We start from the raw sequence: 20328 nt of genomic DNA, 5'->3' as shown, positions 1-20328 counted from the left end.
GTTCTCAGTATGCTTTGATACGTTGAGTAATATTACAGCATTACACAGCTCTAATTAACGAGATTGTGCCCCCAGATTTTAAACATAATATGCTTAATTAATCGTTTTCATGTTAATATGAACGCAACAAACGGAGGCCCTACAATAAAAGTTACAATTGTATTTTGTGGATGGACTTTAATTAAAATTGTTATTAATTTTTTTTTTTTAATTAAACAAGCAACAACAGTTGCCTGTTTAATATAAGAAAGGAACACTAATGAACTACTGAATACATATTGACAAGGGATGAGGTAAAACCCGCCAGAACAACTTGTATCTTTGAGTTCTAACGCAACATCTCCCTCTGGTGGCGAGATGAGTACTCTATTTTCTAGAAGTAGGGTCTTGTAACCCGTGATTTATTCCCTGTGCCAGCCATGATATTTCATTTGAAAGGTGGAATTATGTAACAACTCTCAGAGAACAATCCATTAACCCGAATAACACACACTTTAACCGGCACAGGATCAGATCAAGATAACCAGAGACAGAATTTCAACATGGTTTTGGGTTAAAATATATTTTTTATTACTGTAGTGCTACAGTATGTAACAGGTATGAATGAAAACACGAGGCAATATCATGATCTGTTGTATCATGTGACATAAAACTGTGTAGAATAACCACATCATGGCAGTAAAGAGTAGAAAACATGGATATGTGAAACATTAAAACATATGTGATTTAAAAGCATTCAAAGTCGACTTCCTCATCTGTGCTCTGTGCTCTGCCTCTCCCTTCAGAGCTGCGTCCCTATTGGCTATGAACCATGTGTCGAGACACGCCCTTCCCTCATATGCTGCGACCAAGCTTAGGTCAGAACCAGGCCTTCCTTCACCAAGCCTGCTGTAGTATGGCCCACTAGGGCTCACTGTCCTACTCACATCCTCTGATGTGCACGCACACACACACACAGAGTCTGTCTAACAAACACAATCTCTCTCACAAACACTCTCAAGAGTTTGTCTCTCAACAAACACACAAACACAATCTCTTGAAATTGATGTCTCTCACACACACACACACAGACTGTCTCTCTCATAAACGCACACACAATCTCTCTCAGACTCTGTGTCCCTCACACAATCTCTCTCCCCCTGACACACACACACACACACACACACACACACACACACACACACACACACACACACACACACACACACACACACACACACACACACACACACACACACACACACACACACACACACACACCTACAAGAGTGATTGTCACTCCTTCCTGTCCTTCAGACTGCGTTCCGATCGAGGAATCACGATTAGTCACCCAATAAATACATTCTCAATTCTTTTTTGAACACGCGCGTGTCCAAATGTGCTCCAGACAAATAATATATTTACAAATTGATACATTTACATAAAAAAACCAACCCCTTAATTAAGTGTGTACACCTTAAAACAGCACGCTGAAATAGTGTGCTCAAAAGACACTCAGAATCTTCGCAATAGGCCTACTGCGACAACAACCCCCCCCCCCCCCCCCGCCCCAACCCTGCCTCATTCTTTATAAAGATCTCCCATTCGTACTTTACTTCATTGTCCCCCCCCCTCCCCCCCCCCGTCGTTGCTATGGAAATGATTGATACCACTAGTGTCATGGTCTGGTACAGAGCAGTGCTATGCTATAAACCTACCTCTGACGGTGCTACAGGCACAGATACTACAAAGACACACGGATCGGCTCGCCGCGCCGCCCCGTTCCCCGCAGAACGTCCGGTTCTAGACGCTCCGGGGGGAAGGACGGGGGCTTCCTGTAAACCAGCGGCGGAAAACGTCTGCGCTTCCCAAAGTAAAAGCCCCCCGTTGGCCTCGTGCTTCTGACACGGGAACAGCGCCCCCTAGAGGAACATCGCCTGGCACGGCGACGGGGGGCGGAGCCGGAAAACACGGCGGGGACTTTTGCTTTGGCGAAGCCGGAGCTCTTTTTTCCCGCCCGCTGCTGTAAACAAGAACACGTTTGTCCTCTGATTACAAATACTGTTTTGGTAAAATCATCCTCGTTAGAAAGACGTGGAGGACGGACAGAGGACAGACAGAGGACAGCGCGTCTCTGAGCACACGCCGTTAGAAAGCAGACCGGGCCGCGCGTTTGGAAGTTGCTGCTCTCCTCTCGGGCGGCGCTCCCGATGCCTCGCGTCGAACGTCCGCTTCTTTATTTTTTTTGGCTTCAGCAATAAGGCCCAGGGGACTGGAATGGGAACGAGGAGAACGAGGAGTCCCGGGGAACGGGCCCTCCGAAGAATGAACACGGACACGCGGACACACGGACGCTCACAGACCGACAGTATTGCAGGGTGTTCTAGAAGAGACCCGTCCAAAGGATGGTGGGACGTTCTGTTTTGCCCGTCTCCTCGAAGCAACGTCCTTCTGCGTCTCCGTGGCGATTCCTCCGACCAAAGTGCGCGCGGCGCCCGTGCTGTCCCAGCCGGCTACACTAGGGGGCGCCACCCCTGGTCCCGGGGGGCAGAGAGACGGGGTCTGTGTCTGGGATTATTGCTGTGGTGCCCATGAGTGCTCCCCCTCCCCCCCACCCCCACCCGACCCGACCCTCCCCCCCCAGTGACATACACACGTAGAGTCAGTCCTTCTGCTTCTGTCGGGGGAGGGGGCCGGGCGGGGGGGGGTCTAGGGGGGGGGCTCAGGTCAGGACGTAGTTGAGCAGGAGCTGGGACAGCAGCAGCACGCAGAGCACCAGGCAGTGGCGCCCCGTCAGCGAAACGCCCTCCTCCACCCCCTGCTGGCGGGCCAGCTGGCGGCCCAGCGACGCCAGGTTCCTACGGAGACAAGACCATCAACACAACGTCGCCCCCCGCCGCCCTGGGCTTCACTAACAGCAGCCCTCGGGCGGTGCCCAGTGTACAGGCACGCCCCCGCCACACGGACATAGACCCTTTCCTGTCACCCTCACACACGTCCCTGACCAGAGACTACCCCCCCCCCCCCCCCCCCCCCCCCCCCCCAAGTGTCGGACTAACCTCACTGACACTTTAAAGGGGACCTATTATGCTTTTCGACTTTTATGACCTATAAACGTTGTTATAATGATTGATAGTCATGTTTAACCGTACACAAAAAACGATGTCGATTTTCTCTCTCTTCCTCATCTGGGCGCTTTCAGCCTTCTCTGTCAACGCTCAGTTTCGTCCTTCTCCGCCCCCTCGCCCCCCTCCTGCCAACCCAACTCCGTTGTGATTGGCTACCTTCCTTGGAGCGCACGCGCGCGGACAGATTTGACCCGGCATATGGGGGCGCGGCAGGAGTGCCTCTACGTAGATGATTTCCCGGAAATGTGAACAAGTGAATCGCAAACGTTGTCCCGAGTGTTTAGCGCTCTGCACAGCCACCCCAGACTGTCAGCAGGGAATACGTCGAAATGCATGTATGTCTTTATTTGACACTTTAGTATGGTTAAACATGACTATCAATCATTATAACAACGTTTATAGGTCATAAAAGTCGAAAAAGCATAATAAGTCCCCTTAAAGCATGCACTGGAGAATGTGTGTGAATGTGTGTGTGAGGATGTGGGAGGGTAGAGGGGGGTGGTCTGTGTACAGCTGGACAGCGTATTGTATTATATTCTATATATAACTGTTTTTATAAAGCACCAAGAGGACCGCCGTCCAATTCATCGCATCCTGTGCTGCGACGATAAAGACTTCTGTTCTATTCAGTGGTCTCCAGAGAAGGGTTCCGGGTGCAATGTGTGTGTGTGTGTGTGTGTGTGTTTGTTTGTGTGTGCGTGTGCGCGTGCGTGTGCGCGTGTGTGTGGGTGCGCGTACCTCTGGATGTCCTGCTGGCCCTTCTGTATGGAGGCGATGGAGCTCCCCACAACGGCCAGCTCCTTCATCTCCTTGCTACACCGAGCGCATTGGCTCGGATACGCAGCGTCTAGCGCAGAGCAGAAGGCAGAGTTAGCCCAGCGCCTCCACTGAGCACCGTGCACACAGCCTTGGTGCACGCACACACCGTCGTTTAATGTGTGTAGTACCTTCGTTGTCGGAGGATTGTGGGTACACTTGTGTGTGTGTGTGTGTGCTACCATCATTCAGTGAATGGGTGTGCGTCTTATCTTCATTGTCAGGGGAGTGTGTGTACACATGTGTGTGCGAGTGTGACCTTCCTGGTCAGAGGAGTGTGTGTGTGTGTGTGTGGGTTTTACCTTCATTGGCAGAGGAGTGTGTGTGTGTGTGTGTGTTTTACCTTCATTGTCAGAGAAGTGTGTGCGTTACCTTCATTGCCAGAGGAGTGTGTGTGTGTGTGTGTGTGTGGGTGTGTGCGCGTTACCTTCATTGTCAGAGGTGTGTGTGGGTGTGTGGTTGTTACCTTCATTGTCAGAGGAGTGTGTTGGCTCTGGAGTGCTGCCACTACTCTCAGTGTTCTGGCTGCAGCTGGAGGGCTGGCTGCTGCTTTTCCGGTGTTTCGCCTTCACACACACACACACACACACACACACACACACACACACACACACACACACACACACACACACACACACACACACACACACACACACACACACACACACACAGAGTCAGTTAAAGTACAGTAAAGGCGCCCGGAGGTCCGTCTCAGGTGGGGGGCGGCGGCGGCGGCGGCGGCGGCGGGAGGCCCACCTGCTGCGCTCCGTCCCAGCCGTGGCTGAACAGGAGGCCGTTGTGCCGGCGCTGGCTGGTCTTCATGTGGGTCTGGATCACGCCGTCCTTCTCGAACTGAGACAGGCAGGTCTCGGGGTCCCAGGGCTGGGTCCTAGTGGGGTCACAGCAGAGTCGGGGTTAACCGAGGTCCTGGGCGCTCGGGGGAAGGGCCGGGCCCTTCATCCAACTGTGATCGCGATTTGGATTTTACCGACAAACAATCAGAATACTAATAAAATCTTTTTTCTTTTTTCATTAAATGTTTTATAGATATTGCAGAACAGCTGGATACATATCTGCACATTATTGTTGATTTGAACCTTTTCTTTTTGATCATTCTGTGCATCTTTTTACGGCGAAATTTCGAAGTTCTCAGTTACAAAACGTTTTTTGGGCACAGACACGCTGAATAAAATACATTGTGTTTTCAAACTCAAAATAATCGTTTGAATAATCGTGATTTCAATATAGACCAAAACAACGGTGCAGACGATTTGTTCCATAATGGAGCAGCCCCGCTGGTGGCCGGGTGGGTAAGCGTGCGTGGGAGTGGGAGGGGACGTACTCTATGTGTCGGTAGGACCACTCTCCGCTGACGGGGTCCGTGTGGAACAGCGGGGAGCTCCAGGGCTTGTCCCCCCGCTCCCGGGCCTCCTTCCGCTGCGCCTCCTCCAGGACAAACTTCTCCTGGGTGGCCCGGTTCTGGTCCCGGTCCTGGATGGCGCTGGTCACGTGCTGCCACAGCCTGGCGGGGGACGCACACAAGAGACGTGTTCGGAATCGTTCCCTATTCACTCACTCACTGTTCCCTATATAGTGTTCATGATATAGTGCACTATAGGGAGCGCACAAACGAGAATTCGGACACTACGCTGAACATTTCTAAACGTTATTTGCGTCAGTAAATGCGCCGGGTATCTGTGTGACGCAGGCTGGAGGTTGTATTGATGTTGAATGTTACATTTCCTTGATCATGTTTTTTTTAATTAATTCTGAATGTAACATTTTCAATGTTAAATCCCAAATAAATTTTTGACATTTTCTAAACGAAAGCCGGAGACTCCATCATTAAATGTATTCGTTTTCGGTAATTTTTTGGTATTTTAGGTCCACTATATAGTGCATGAAATTAACCACTGAGAATTCAAACACCACTACAAATGGCGAGCACCCTATATAGTGCACTATATCCGTGATAGGGAACGATGTCGACACGGCTAATGACTCACACGCGGCGATAAGGAATCTGCAGCATTCTGTACAAATTATATGGTACCTAGCGATGTAGCTGTGTAGGTGGTGAATGCATCTCTATGCATTTTGTGCTTCAAGTGACACTTTTGTAACTAACAATTAACCGTGGAACTACAATGAACAACGAAGGCTGACGTTCCCACCCTTTTTCCACCGACAGTACCAGCTGAACTTGTCTTTTTACATTTCGAGCGCCAAAATGCACCTTTTTAGTCTCACCTCTGTCGAGGTTCCAAGAGAGCTGAACTGATACTTTTGTGTGACGCAAACAGGCTGCTGGCCACTGATTGGCCAGAGAGTGACGCCACTGGGCGAATAATGATGAGCGCCACGTCCGAACCTGACACCAGACATCTTTAAATAGTAGCGTCAGCGTGCAAGAACGCGCCATGAAACAAGACAGAGGTGGAGACGCTCCTGTCCGAAACCCTGCCTGTTTATGTGTCGCGTGGTCGCATACGTGACGCAGTTTCGCGCACGCGTGCTGCTGTGACGACCCGCCCACGTTGAAGAGGTGCTTTCCAGATGGAAACACGATGTGCCTGGAACCGAACCAAGTGGTGGCACGCTAAGTCGTGGCGAGTTGAGCGGTATCTGCCGGTGGATTTGGGGCATTGGGGTCATCGTTGGCCTCACCTCTCAGACTCAAACTCCCCCTGGTGGTCCGCATGGACCACCTTCCTCTTGAGCCTGCTGCTTCGGACCTCCGGACTCGGGTTCCAGAGCAGCTCCTGCGTTCCGCTGCGCTTCTCCTGGATATACACCTCGCCGTCCTGACAACACAACACCGTCAACACCCCCTCGCCGAGGTCAAGGTTCACACACGGGGACCCCAGGCGCCACTAGGTCAAACCTCAGAACATTGGAACTATTAAAGTAACAACAACATCCTAAAACATATATTAAAGATGAAAAGATTCTCGATCTGAAATAACAAAGTTTCAAGAACTGACGATGAAACGTATTTATATCTAGAGGTGACGTCTACTGGTTATAATATTTATGCTAATGTACTTGTTAGTAGGGCTGGGCGAATTTCGATTTTAGCGTCAATGATCTTTTTTTTTATTTTTTTCACTGTTTTATAGAAAGGGCAGAACAGCTGGATACATATCTGTATATTATTTTAGATTGGAAGATTTTCTTTTTGACCATTTTGTGTAATTTTTAGGGCGAAATTTCAAAGTTCTCAGTTACAAAGTATTTTTTGGGAGAGACATGCTGAATAAACACATGTTTTCAAACTCAAAAATCCAAAAAAAATAATCAAAAAAATAATCGCTGAATAATCGTGATTTAAAGATTGACCAAAAAAATCGTGATTATGATTTTTCCCGTAATCGAGCAGCCCTACTTGTTACGGTTCCCTGGTCTTTTTGGTTACCAGGGAACCGTAGCCCGGTCCTATAGGGTGTGTTTACCACCAGTGGGACGGAACACTGAAGGCATTAAGAACATGGAAAGTGGGCAGGGACTGACTAAAACAGTAAGGTCTGGTTTTCTTTAAGGCAAAATCACAGAGTATTCATGATCGGCTACTTTAACATAGCTGATGTTTGAGCGCATATCTGTAATTACTAGGTGGCCCTACTGACTACCGTTTTGTGAGCAGTAATTATGACCCGTGTTTTCATGAGGATGAATGAATTATAGGGAGAGGCGGCTGACCGGTAGAGATGACGGTGGCTGTGAAAGATATAGAAAATGGGAGCTGCCCTTACCCAGTGGCCTTCCACAGTAGAGACCAGCTCATCTGCGATCTGGATCTTCCCACAGATCTGGTTGACCGAGCTGGCGCCGCCCAGGAAAGGCTGTTGATAAATAATGACAATAACTCATCAATGGTCAATTGGTTTAGTTTGGAATGGCTGATGCAAACGTTCCCACTATGATCCCAGTGTGTGTGTCCCCACTATGATCCCAGTGTGTGTGTCCCCACTATGATCCAAGTTTGTGTGTCCCCACTATGATCCCAGTTCATGTGTCCCCACTATGATCCCAGTTCATGTGTCCCCACTATCATCCAAGTTCAGGTGTCCCCACTATGATCCCAGTGTGTGTTTCCCCACTATGATCCCAGTGTGTGTGTCCCCACTATGATCCCAGTGTGTGTGTCCCCACTATGATCCCAGTGTGTGTGTCCCCACTATGATCCCAGTGTGTGTGTCCCCACTATGATCCCAGTTCATGTGTCCCCACTATGATCCCAGTTCATGTGTCCCCACTATGATCCCAGTTCATGTGTCCCCACTATGATCCCAGTGTGTGTGTCCCCACTATGATCCCAGTTCAGGTGTCCCCACTATGATCCCAGTTCATGTGTCCCCACTATGATCCCAGTGTGTCCCCACTATGATCCCAGTTCATGTGTCCCCACTATGATCCCAGTGTGTGTGTCCCCACTATGATCCCAGTTCATGTGTCCCCACTATGATCCCATTTCAGGTGTCCCCACTATGATCCCAGTTCATGTGTCCCCACTATGATCCCAGTTCATGTGTCCCCACTATGATCCCAGTTCATGTGTCCCCACTATGATCCCAGTGTGTGTGTCCCCACTATGATCCCAGTCCAGGTGTCCCCACTATGATCCCAGTTCAGGTGTCCCCACTATGATCCCAGTTCATGTGTCCCCACTATGATCCCAGTGTGTGTGTCCCCAATATGCTCCCAGTCCAGGTGTCCCCACTATGATCCCAGTTCATGTGTCCCCACTATGATCCCAGTGAATACATCCCCACTTTCAAATCAGCAGTTGTACCTTCAGCTTGAACTCCAACTCTGCGGCACATTTGGTTTTCTCACACTCAATTGTGATCTTCCCTCCCAGTTCTAGTGTCATGGTGCCATACAGGATTCCTACCGCACAGAAGGAAAAAACACCAAATGTTGAGATTGCCTCCGTAATTGAATTCCATCGCAAATCAAAGTGGATCATTGGCAAGGAAATGTCTTCATGGTATATCAACATGCAATATCCCTTTGCCTGTAGCCCACAGCTACTGGTATACATTACCTTTGCAGTGGGCATAAGGCATGGTGATGACATACTCCTCATCCCTGCTGAGAAAATGTAGTCTGGCTTTACCGTCCAAGATGGCGGACAGAGAGTTACCTGCAAGTGGAAACGAGGCAAGAAGAGACATCTCAGTGTGCTTCTCCATTGCTCATTGAGCATATGGGTGGATAATACATCCACGTGTTAAAAGCCGGAGATATTAACCGCATAATCCATTGAATTATGGGGCCAATATGTCCAGCATTATGGATGTATTAGGAAATGAAGCAATGTGGAAGGACATTAGCATGCTCGGGCTCTAGTCTTTGATGTTCATAGCCAGCCGCTAGCACAACTGTGGCAGCCAGCTGACCGGTTACCCAGTCACAACAACACTCCTCCACATTTTTACCGCCCTTTTAAATATAATATTTATTTCTTAAATATTTGACAAAATTGACAATAGGGAGACTAAGACAATGACTAATTAAGAAAACGATTTGATGTTCACAGATAATCAAGACACATTTAGATCGACATATCTACTTCAATTGACACACGTTACGGTAAGGCCGTATTCCTTTATATGTATTCTTCACCATTATCCACCTCAAAGTGACATTCCATACCATAAAACTTGGACTTGGCCAAGATGCTGCCGCTGATGCAGAAGCCGTCCTTCTTATTGCTGATGTAGAAGGCAGAGATGGGGGGATGGTGGGAGACCTGTTCCAGAGACATTGCAAGGGAGAGAGAAAGGGCTTGGGTATCTTTCATCAGGACTTTCATCCGGGACGTTTTCTATCCACTGGTCTACCTGTTTAGAAGTTGGACTTCTTTTTAGTTTTGAAATTAATACCGGGTTGTTAACTTAAAACGTTGGGAGGTCGACTTGCGCAGAGGTGTCTGATGATCACCATGGAAACGGACTGACCTGTTCAGCAACGTAATAGGTGCAGCTGTCGGACTCTGGGTGGAGCCAGCAGCAGCGAAACGTCTCGCCGAGGATGGGGTTGTAGGGCTTCTTGAGACCCTGTGGAGCACACACGTGGAGAACATGACCACCCGCACTCTCACACGACGCCAAAGGTAGGGCCTGTTTCTGGAGGCTATGTTTGCACCAAGAGAAGGGCTGAAAGTTTGCTCAGATTGCAAATTTGCAACATGTCCCCATCTCATTGTACCTTATTTCATCATGTTCAAGTAAAGAAAAACCTTGAATGACTAAGTGTGACGAAATATTGGACTGGTACTGTATGTTAAAAATAACCCCAAAAATATCTCTGAGCTTGAATGCGGAATCAACGTCATTGCGGAAACATCCTTGAAGGCTTAACCAACCTAATTGCGTTCTCCCTTTCAACAGTCCTCATGTTTTGAAACCTGATATTCTGGCTCTTATGTGAATGCTGCTGGGTCACCCCATCCCGTCAACACAACCTCTGCATCTTTCCAGACTGCTCCACTGCAGTCGAACGGATCACGCCTTGACTGACGGCAGCAACGTCCCTGTTCTAAGAACCTCCTCAGAGCCATTGTAAAGCGCTCCAATTTGATTTATTACATTAGCCACCCTTTCTAAAAAATAAAAAAAGGCATGGGACAATCTTGTATACGTGTCACACACGTGAGCCGTGATGGGTGTGAAAACACATTCCCTCGGTGTATTTCAGCTCATCGAGCAGTTACCAGTGTCGCTCATGACGTGTTAAAGACCCCACATCACCACCCACCTTGGGCTTCTTGTAGAAGCCAGAAAGGTACCAGCGCACCACCTGCTTGATCCGGCCGTACGCACTCTCCTCCAGCACCGCCCTGAGGAGAACCGGGGAGGAGAGGAAGGCACGCTCAGTACATAAATGCAACGCGTCAGCAAAATCTGGGGGGTGTTTGTTGACTAAACATGTGAGCATGAGTTGGGCAACCCTCTCGAAGTCGGCAGCCCCTGAATTCTCTACATCTCAGAATGACACAGCGAACAGACAAAGTGTCACGCTTGGACAAGAAGTTAGATTTGAATAAGAAATGCCGGCTGGGATGTGTGGTGAGCCAGTGCGTGTGTGTGTGTGCGTGTGTGTGTGGTACGCACTGTGACAGCAGGTCGGCGTGGAAGTAGTAGTCCGACAGCTTATCCAGGAAGGAGCGCGGCTCCAGGATGAAAGTGGGCAGCACCACCTTGGACAGGTCCATGCCAGGCCGCAGTTGCTTCAGCAGCGTCCAGATCAGACCCTTGTTCTCCTCAGACACCGTCTCCACCTGGGAGGCCTCGCCAGCCTGGGAGGGGGGGGGGGGGGTACTGGGGATCAGCTAGGCTAAAGAGGCTACAACAGAGGCAGCTAGCCTACAGGACTAAGAAGAAGTAGTGATGTGTGGGGTAGATGGAGAGCCACTGGGTGTAGCCAAGGCTGGGAAGGTAAGAGGGAAGGCAATGTGCGTCTGCTAGGTTAAGGAACAGTATGGCAACTTGGGTTAAGGGCCCGACGGCTAGACTAGAGGAGCTAACAGAAAATCACTGGGGGAATCTAGGACTAGGCTAGAGGAGCTATCAGAAAATCACTGGGGGAATCTAGGACTAGGCTAGAGGAGATAATAGAAGGGGAGTAAACTATAACTAGGCTAGAGGAGATAACAGAAGGGGAGTAAACTATAACTAGGCTAGAGGAGCTAACAGAAGGGGAGTAAACTATAACTAGGCTAGAGGAGCTAACAGAAGGGGAGTAAACTATAACTAGGCTAGAGGAGCTAACAGAAGGGGAGTAAACTATAACTAGGCTAGAGGAGCTAACAGAAGACACTGGGGGGGTGGACTGGGCTAGAGGAGCTCACAGATAGGCGCTGACAACGGGCCTACATGTGGAGATGTAAATAGAAGCATCAGAATGCTGTGTCAGCTACGACAGCACGAGTCCTTTGGGAAACATGCCAATCACAAAACGACACCCCCGTCTCTACTTAAGGGGAGCTCGAAACATGAACTGTCAAAAACACACGGAGGAAGACTTTAAATTGAGCTCCATTAATACGTTATGCCAAAAGAAGAAGCTGCCACCGGTGGCATAGCGTAATGAGCGCCAAACCACCCCCTCACCTCTGCCATCTCCTCCAGGCCCTGCTCCACGTAAGGCGTGGCCTGCAGACCGGGCGACAGGTCGTCCGCTTGGTCCATGTCGCTCTCCTCCGTCAGCCTGCCTCCGTTCTCATTGGCTGGCGTGTCCCAGTCCTCGTGAGCCTCGCGCTCCGATTTGTCAGAGAAGCCGTCGGTCTCCATTTGGTGATTCACCATGAAGTCAGAGTCATTCAACCTGGGGAGGTAAGGAGAGGGCGCACAGCAGCGTGATGTAGAGGTCTTCACGGCGCCAAACAAACGGAACCGGACCCCAACGGACCCGGGAGATATGCTGCGAATCATACACTGGAACATCCATCTTTACCGTCTCCTGTCCTCAGCGTTTTCCCCCCTTATTTCGCACTCTTGTGATTCTATCCCCTTATTTCCCGCTCTGGTAATCTGATCCTAATAGACAGCCTGATCATCAGGCAAGTCACACAGTGTTTCCAAATGGATTGTTAATTGGCTGCATTCATATAGCTCTTTATCGAAAGCGCTTTACAATACTGCCTCGCATTCACCCCTTCATGCACACGTTCACACACCGACGGCGGAGTCAACCACGCAAGGCGACAGCCAGCTCGTTGGGAGCAGTCAGGGTGAGGTGTCTTGCTCAGGGACACCTCGACACAGCTAGGAGGAGCCGGGGATCGAACCAGCAACCTGGCGGTTACCAGCCCACCCGCTCTACCTCCTGAGCTACTCCAACTCAGACGCAAGTGTGTCTCTCATCATCAGTGCTGATCACAGGTTTTCTCAGATCCATTCAGGTTTTACACATAATAGGGCTTTGACTCCGAACTTCGTTATTCGAATATAATTCGAATATCAAAAAAATAAATCAAAATTCAAACGAATATTAGGCAGCCCTTAATATTCAAACCTGTTATAGGCAGGCCAAGAGGCCGTTGGAACACGCAAGAATGGTAACCATAGCAACGCGGTAAACAAATCTCGCGAAGTCCAATCCAGGTCTTACTGAAGGCATTTAATGGTCAAGATATTATTAATCAATTTTCGAATATATTTGAATATTATTATTAATAAACAACCGAACTTCGAATATGATTTTTGGGCAAAAGTCAAAGCCCTAACACATAATGATAAGACCAAGCAACCGGGATGATAGAATTAGATGTGGACCCCAACACGTAGAGGGTAAAGATATAAGAGCAGTAAAGATATGAACAACGAGCTGTTAAATAATTATGAGTCATCAGTGTTGTCAGTGACCCGTACGCAAGTCAAAGTACAGTATGAGAGAACCAGTAGGATAGACCACTACCTCCAATGGTAAGCTAAATGGTATCGCCCTTTAATCACATTGAGCATACCGTTGGGGAAGCTGGAAAGAGTTTTTAATGTAGTTTAACCTTAAGAAATATCGCTGTTAATACATTTTGTTTATAACGGTTGCAACTTGCCAGGCTTTGCATCACTTGGCAAATGCAGTGTCAACTGAAGGTGGCTTACACTCTATGTTCTTTGCCAAGAAATTTGAATTTGTCCTAAAATGATTTTCTTATTTACTTGGATTCAACAAAGAATTCAGTTACTTTTTCATTGGGAAATGAGCAAGCAAGATGAAAAAGTACATTTTCTCGAATGTCTCCAAGTGCCACCCTCAGGTTGTACCCCTGGGGTGCGACTGACACCCACCGGTGGCGCACTGTGAGCCCACCGACCTACCGTCGGCCTCGATGTGAGACGTTATTAGCCAGCACAGTGATGCACTGGATTTCACTAAGAGGCACACCGGTCCTTTAAGACAAAATGATGCATGCAAATGTATTCAGGAAACACGTATGCAAATGTGGTATTTGTGCTACAGTCTAAACACATACAACCTATTCAGAAACGCTTCTCACGTCTAGTCAATAACTCAAAGGGTTAGTTGCCTATCTGCGGTCAAAACAGAATCAATAGATGGATGGACAGAAGGACAAATAGCTTATCAGCCATTGATTGAAAGTCCCAGAGTGTGGAATGTTCTAGGTATGGGATGGGATACAGCAAGGGTTTAAAAAAATATTTATTAAGGATGAAGAGGGATAGAGCACAAGAGAGAGTTAGTGAGAAAGTGAGGTAGGGTGTAAAACAAGGGCAGAAAAGTAACTACTAAGTAGAAGCGTGGTGGCTCCAGTTACACCCTTTATTTCAAGGTGGGACATTTGACGTTTGTATTCTCTAGGACCCAAGCAAGAAAAGAACACAACACATCTATATCTCTTACTAAAAAGGCATGAAGTGTGCTTAACATATTGAAGCACGAAGTAACACACTGTCTCCTTGCCTCAGCAAAAAACAGGAGATGTGAACGTCAGGAGTTTTATGAACAGGGAAACGCATAGCACATAATCAGCAGAAAAACGCCCACTAGATGTCAGTTCACTTGCAACGGTCCTGCCCTACACCAGAATAGACCTGCAATACAGCATTCCTGTTCATCTGCGACAAATCGACCCCCTTCCCCCCCTAGAAGTATCAACATTTGCTTACCTTGAAGACAAATAACTGCCGTTCCTCCTTCCACAAGCTAGCACAGTTGACACTAAATCCCACCACAACAGTCTATACTTAGCTCCTCTGATTTCCTTTTAAGTTTGTGTGCGTGTGTGTGTGTTTGTGGGTATATGTGTGTGGGTGGCTGAGTGCAAGCAAACACTTTGGAGGAACATCGGTGTGAAATGAGGCGAGGAATACGCCGTCGCTGCTCTAATGTCCGAGTGCGCGGTGCCTCTCTCCCTCCGGGTTGTGTAAGGTTTCCATTCTACTCTTCCTGCTCTTCCGTATGTCATGTGACCCGACCCGGAGGACCAGATTGGCTGGCTGCGGAGCAGGAGAGAAGGGAGTGCTGGGTTATGTGGGGAGGGCTCCCACTCTGAGAGGAGGGGGAGGAGCAGTGTGTGTGTGCGTGTTTGGTGAAGGGGCGGTAATCTGTGAATGATGACGTCACCGGTGTACAAACACGGCCTCCTTTAAGGTTGAAGGAACACGACTGTACCCTCGAACAAGGACAAACTCACAAGCATTTTATGTTGCCTTTGCACAGCCGAAGATAAGACTCTGAGGTAGCAATTTCAGAAACAGCCGACGACTCTCGTCACGCAACATGCGTGGCACTTCTTAAGCACTAAAGCGTAATTTTTAACGCAACAGCATTTTCCAAACGACGATCTAGTCAGTGCTACGTGATCTTTGCTGTAGTGGTCGTCGTGCGGCCGTGTGTGCGTGGGGTTGCCACGGGGACTCACTGTAGTAGCTCGGCGTCACTGAGAGCCGTGGACTGCAGCAGGTGGAGGATGTGGGAGGAGTCAGAGGACGCGTTGAAGTCGGCCTCTCTCCCGCCTTTGGCAGTCAGCTTGTAAATACTGGAGCAGCTCAGCGCCAGCTCCAGGGCGTCCATCCAACACCGACCTGGGCCCGAGAGCAGGGAGAGACGCGCATCAGAACCCTCCTCCTGATGCCCCGTCCATAGATATCTGCATCGCTTTTACTTTACTGATTAGCATGTAGCGTTAGCCCCACTCTCTGTTGGGGAACCACCCAGCCGATTTAGCTGGTTTTGGAAGACGCAATTCCTGCAAGGTTGTTTTACTAAGTAAAGTGCTGTTTCATGCTAACACTTTCTTTATTTTTAATCATCACAATGTGCTCACATCACATTTGTCATGATATGTTAAATGGCCTTTAATCAAAGCCAATTGTGTTCAGACAAGAGGGCTCACGCATAAAATAGACAAACGGAGAAGTAAGTGACAGCGATCCAACTCTCTGAAACAAAGACAATTGATATTCATAGCCCCACTAATATTTGGCTACATCAAATCCCAGCTCACCGTCGGACTCAGAGGCAGCTCTGAAGATCAGGTAGCTGCTTGGCAGTGGCTGGGTTATGGAACCAACGTTCTCTCCGGTTGGACCCTGGCGTGAAGGCAACAACGCATCGTTACATTGACGCTCAGTAAAACATGATTTCAGGCATGGACACTGATTTCTTTGTACATGACAAACACCTGGAGTATAATCAAGCTTCTGCTTCTGACTGATCACCGTGACGGAAGAGTATTCCCATTGCAAGCATTTACAATTACGGTTTCAAATAGGATCACAGGTCAGCAAATATTAATCACACTACAGTCCTTCCTTTAAAGCTGCTGTAGGTAAGAATCAAGGGTCGTCAAAGGAGAGAGTCGACCATCTAAGTCGTCTCATACAGAGACAAGTGCAGAGTCAACCAGAACGGATATTCTCACATAGCATTTCACTCACTAGTAAATGACTTACCGCGATACCATTACTAGTCAGTCATTTATTTTATTTTTTTTACATATTTTCGGTTAGCCTGCTCACCTTGACGGCCCAGACGGACTTGTCCAGAGGGTGGTACAGCTTGAAGCAGAAGCCGTCCTTCTTGGAGGGCCTCTCGATGAGCTTGCAGGCGTTGAGGAGGATGGTGCCCACCCAGTGGTCGTTCTTGGGCGTCTTGTAGATCAGTAGAACCCCAGGCTTCAGAATGCACCACAGCTTGGTCCAGCTCTTCAACGAGCCTCGGATCTGGAGCAGGACATGGAGGGTACAGAGGTCATTGTTAAAGAACTTTCAGGATCACCTGTGCCCAGAACCGTTGAAAATATGGTTTCATTAAATAACTTAAAAATTATAGTTGTTGGCCATGTTAAGAACCTAGGCGTATTATAATGACACTTTGGCTGAAAAGCATCCGCTAAACTTACCAAAGGGCCACAAATATATGGTTAGCAATGACAGCAATGTTAATGGTAGGGTAGGCGGTTTAAAGAAACCAGCCTCAGTAAAATAGATTTTTTAGTAACAAACCAAAAATAACATTTTAAATTATATTATAAAACAGAAAGTCTTTGGGGGTAATCTAGGACTAGGTTAGAGGAGCTAACAGAAAATCACTGGGGGTATGAATAATTTATATAAAAAGTTGGCAAAGATGATTTGGTCCCAACAACCCCTTTTTTAACCTTTGAATTGACAGATGAGCTGCAGGTTTAGTTTTGGTTCTGGTGGCATGGCAACCAACACCATTTAGTTAGCCAATCGGGGTGCTTAAAGAGCATTACATTGGGAGAGTGATCTTCAGCTCGAGTTGGCCATTAGGTTAAAGCAGATGATTACAAATGATAATGATATGATGTATAGGATATAATGATAATGATCAATAACCTGTATTTGCGTATGGTGGATAAGCATGTCAAATAAAACATATTCTAATTAATATTATTATGAATTAATTCAACATCTCCAAGAAGACTGCTGAATTTAGCTTAAAACGTCAACAGCAAAAGTTTCCAAACATTACAACTGTTGCTGCTAGCAGTTTTATTCGTGACGAGTGTTGAAGGGCATGACCGTACCTTGAGCCAGTCGGACATGATGACAACCCTCGGGTCCTTCAGCGCACTAAACAGTTCTTTGGCTGCCCGTTTCTTCTCCTGTCTGTAATTTCGCTTCTGGACCTGAGGCATGGAAAAATACAAGCTTGAGCGGTCGCCCTTGGGTTCAATAGGAAAACCGGTAAAACGCCATGGTGCAAGTTCTGCCACTAGGGGGCATCAGAGTCACACATTGTCAAACCCAGGCCTTCGCTCACGCAGTCGATTCCCATCATTCATTGACATCGTTTCAAATGCAGATACGATAAAACGGAACGAAGCAGAATGAAGGCTGGCTAGGTGAACCGTTGACACCCCGAGGACAGAGGGCACCCCACCTTGAGGGACTCCTTCCGGGCCAGTCTCTCTGTGGGGGAGGGGCACTCCTTCTCCACACCATTGAACATCCGGGACTCCGACTGGGGGGAGGGAGACGAGGAAGAACATGTCAGAGACGACGAGAAGCACAGAGTGCAACATGCAACATGTCTAGCCTATAGGGACGGACATGCAGATAGGCACGCAGTTAGGACTGATGAGGCCTAAAAAAAAAAAAAGTTTGGTTCCTGTTGGTTGTCAGTTGAGGTCATGGGTAGGTAGGGAATTTATTTTATTTTTTTATTTTATTTTTTCCAGCGGCAGCGAATGATAGGTAGGTTGTTTTCATTTAAAAACGAGAAAATTCGCTCATCCTTGTACAGAATGAAGAGCTGCTGTACCAAAACGTAATTATAGAGGTGCTGTACCAAAACGTAATTACATAAAAAAATATATATATATATATATATTTTTTTATAATAAAACTCATAAAATAATTTGGGTCGCACATAAATTGACAGGGTCGGTCGGAAACCGGAACCAAACAACATTTTTTTTTTAGGCCTGAGAGAAAAAGAAAGAGAAAGGAAAACAATTTCGCTAGAACACATCTGGGATTCCAGGCATTGTGCAATAATGGGGTGAAAAGATGAAAATAGGATGACTGATGATAAATGGTGAGAGAGAGTGAGAGAGAGAGGGGGTGGCCAAGCCAGGTGTGTCCCAACCTGGCTGCTCGGTGACTGGGCAGGGCTGAGCTCGCTGCTCAGTACAGAGTCTCCGTTGGCGTCCATCTCGCTGCCTGAGATCAAGGAATAACATTGATTAGAAGAGAAACCAGCTGAGGCACATAAAAGGCAAAGACAGAACCATTTGAGCTTTACTACGGCCAAAACATATATAGAATACATCATGATGCCTCAGCATGCGGCATGCACTCCAATCGACTCTCTCCTCCTTCCTTTACACTGTCATTGCATATGAATCCAGAGTAAACAATGAATCAATAGACCACAAGACAGACACCATATGACCGGCTACATGCAATGTATTGCCCAGTCTGACCGACATACAACTAAAACAGAGGAAGCATCTTAGCGAACGTCATCTTAGTTACAACAAAGAGTCTTTATTTGACTCAGGCTTAGGCCCAATCCCATTTCTACCCCTTACCCTTACCCCTTCCCCTTGTTTTGAAGTCTTGGATTAGCGCATCGCTGTGTTACCTGTGCTGAGCTGATACAGATCGTCGTCGCCGCCGTAAGACAGGTTGCGGGTGAGGGTGCGGGGGTCAATCTTGGGTGGCGAGGTAGCATTGGGACACAGAGAAAGCCTGCGCTGGAACACAGTCTCCTCCTTCATCCTGACACCCACCCGGTCCTCTGCAGGGAGGGGGGGCAGGAGGGAGAGAGGGAGGGAGGGGGGGGGGGGCAGTAGGAGGAGAGGAGGGAGAGAGCGAGGGGGGACAGTAGGAGGAGAGGAGGGAGGGAGGGAGGGAGGGAGGGAGGGAGGGAGGGGGGCAGTAGGAGGAGAGGAGGGAGAGAGGGAGGGGGGACAGTAGGAGGAGAGGAGGGAGAGAGGGAGGGAGGGAGGGGGGGCAGTAGGAGGAGAGGAGGGAGAGAGGGAGGGAGGGGGGGCAGTAGGAGGAGAGGAGGGAGAGAGGGAGGGAGGGGGGGGGGGGAGTAGGAGGAGAGGAGGGAGAGAGGGAGGGAGGGATGGGGGACAGTAGGAGGAGAGGAGGGAGAGACGGAGGGGGGACAGTAGGAGGAGAGGAGGGAGAGAGGGAGGGAGGGAGGGGGGCAGTAGGAGGAGAGGAGGGAGAGAGGGAGGGGGGACAGTAGGAGAGGAGGGAGAGAGGGAGGGGGGACAGTAGGAGGGGAGGAGGGAGGGAGGGAGGGGGGACAGTGGGGGAGAAGGAGGGAGGGAGGGAGGGGGGACAGTAGGAGGGAGAGATAAAGGAGAAGGATCCAGACAGAAAGGGGGGGAAGAAAACAATTAGCCAAAATCAAGCCAAGTTATCGAAAGTATTTTTCACCGCACCATGTTCGTGACTGAAGTGTGAACACAATTGTGATCGTCTCTACCAGACCAGAAAACAATGGCCTTCTTCAGCCTCCCCAAGCAAGCCGATCCCTGGTTGGCTCTGCGTCCCCAGACTATCAAAACCCTGTTGTGCCAGGGACGCGTCAGCCACACAACACAACTCTGTATGGGGCACCAACATGCCATCCAGCACATGTAGACACACACACACACACACACACACACACACACACACACACACACACACACACACACACACACACACACACACACACACACACACACACACACACACACACACACACACACACACACACACACACACACACACACACACACGTCAGTCACAAAGTTCATGTCCAAGAGGAGGCATGCAGCATTATAAGCACGTACATCCACGACAAATGCAAAAGAGCAGATGAAATGGAGGTCAAACAGAAGTCATGAAACGGAGGTGCGTCTATGACGAACATCGAGGCCGTTTTCACAAGAAACAGCAAC

At 48.5% G+C, this 20328-nt stretch overlaps 1 protein-coding gene across 3 annotated transcripts in view; it reads right to left on the bottom strand.

Moving 5' to 3' along the window:
- Positions 1-543: 543 nt before the first annotated feature.
- Positions 544-20328, bottom strand: part of osbpl5 (oxysterol binding protein-like 5) — a 49048-nt gene continuing 29263 nt past the window's right edge. For 2 of the 3 annotated variants that reach the window (XM_030367249.1, XM_030367250.1), the window contains exons 3-23: positions 19011-19166; positions 18513-18586; positions 17805-17885; positions 17449-17550; positions 16415-16618; positions 15901-15985; positions 15316-15478; positions 12041-12254; positions 11042-11226; positions 10686-10767; positions 9887-9985; positions 9582-9678; positions 8971-9069; positions 8716-8813; positions 7676-7765; positions 6591-6727; positions 5266-5445; positions 4680-4812; positions 4390-4489; positions 3846-3954; positions 2702-2837 (exon numbers count right to left, since the gene is read on the bottom strand). In XM_030367249.1, the coding sequence (XP_030223109.1) occupies positions 2702-2837; positions 3846-3954; positions 4390-4489; positions 4680-4812; positions 5266-5445; positions 6591-6727; positions 7676-7765; positions 8716-8813; positions 8971-9069; positions 9582-9678; positions 9887-9985; positions 10686-10767; positions 11042-11226; positions 12041-12254; positions 15316-15478; positions 15901-15985; positions 16415-16618; positions 17449-17550; positions 17805-17885; positions 18513-18586; positions 19011-19146 (2604 nt within the window). In that variant the 5' untranslated portion in view covers positions 19147-19166. Of the gene's footprint in view, positions 2838-3845; positions 3955-4389; positions 4490-4679; positions 4813-5265; positions 5446-6590; positions 6728-7675; positions 7766-8715; positions 8814-8970; positions 9070-9581; positions 9679-9886; positions 9986-10685; positions 10768-11041; positions 11227-12040; positions 12255-15315; positions 15479-15900; positions 15986-16414; positions 16619-17448; positions 17551-17804; positions 17886-18512; positions 18587-19010; positions 19167-20328 lie in introns of all 3 variants that reach the window. The other variant, XM_030367248.1, reaches the window with a different exon arrangement.

Source organism: Gadus morhua, chromosome 9, assembly GCF_902167405.1.
Source record: "Gadus morhua chromosome 9, gadMor3.0, whole genome shotgun sequence".
Taxonomy (NCBI): Eukaryota; Metazoa; Chordata; class Actinopteri; order Gadiformes; family Gadidae; genus Gadus; species Gadus morhua.
Note: the sequence above shows the minus strand (reverse complement) of the source record. Positions and strands in the feature narration are given on the sequence as shown.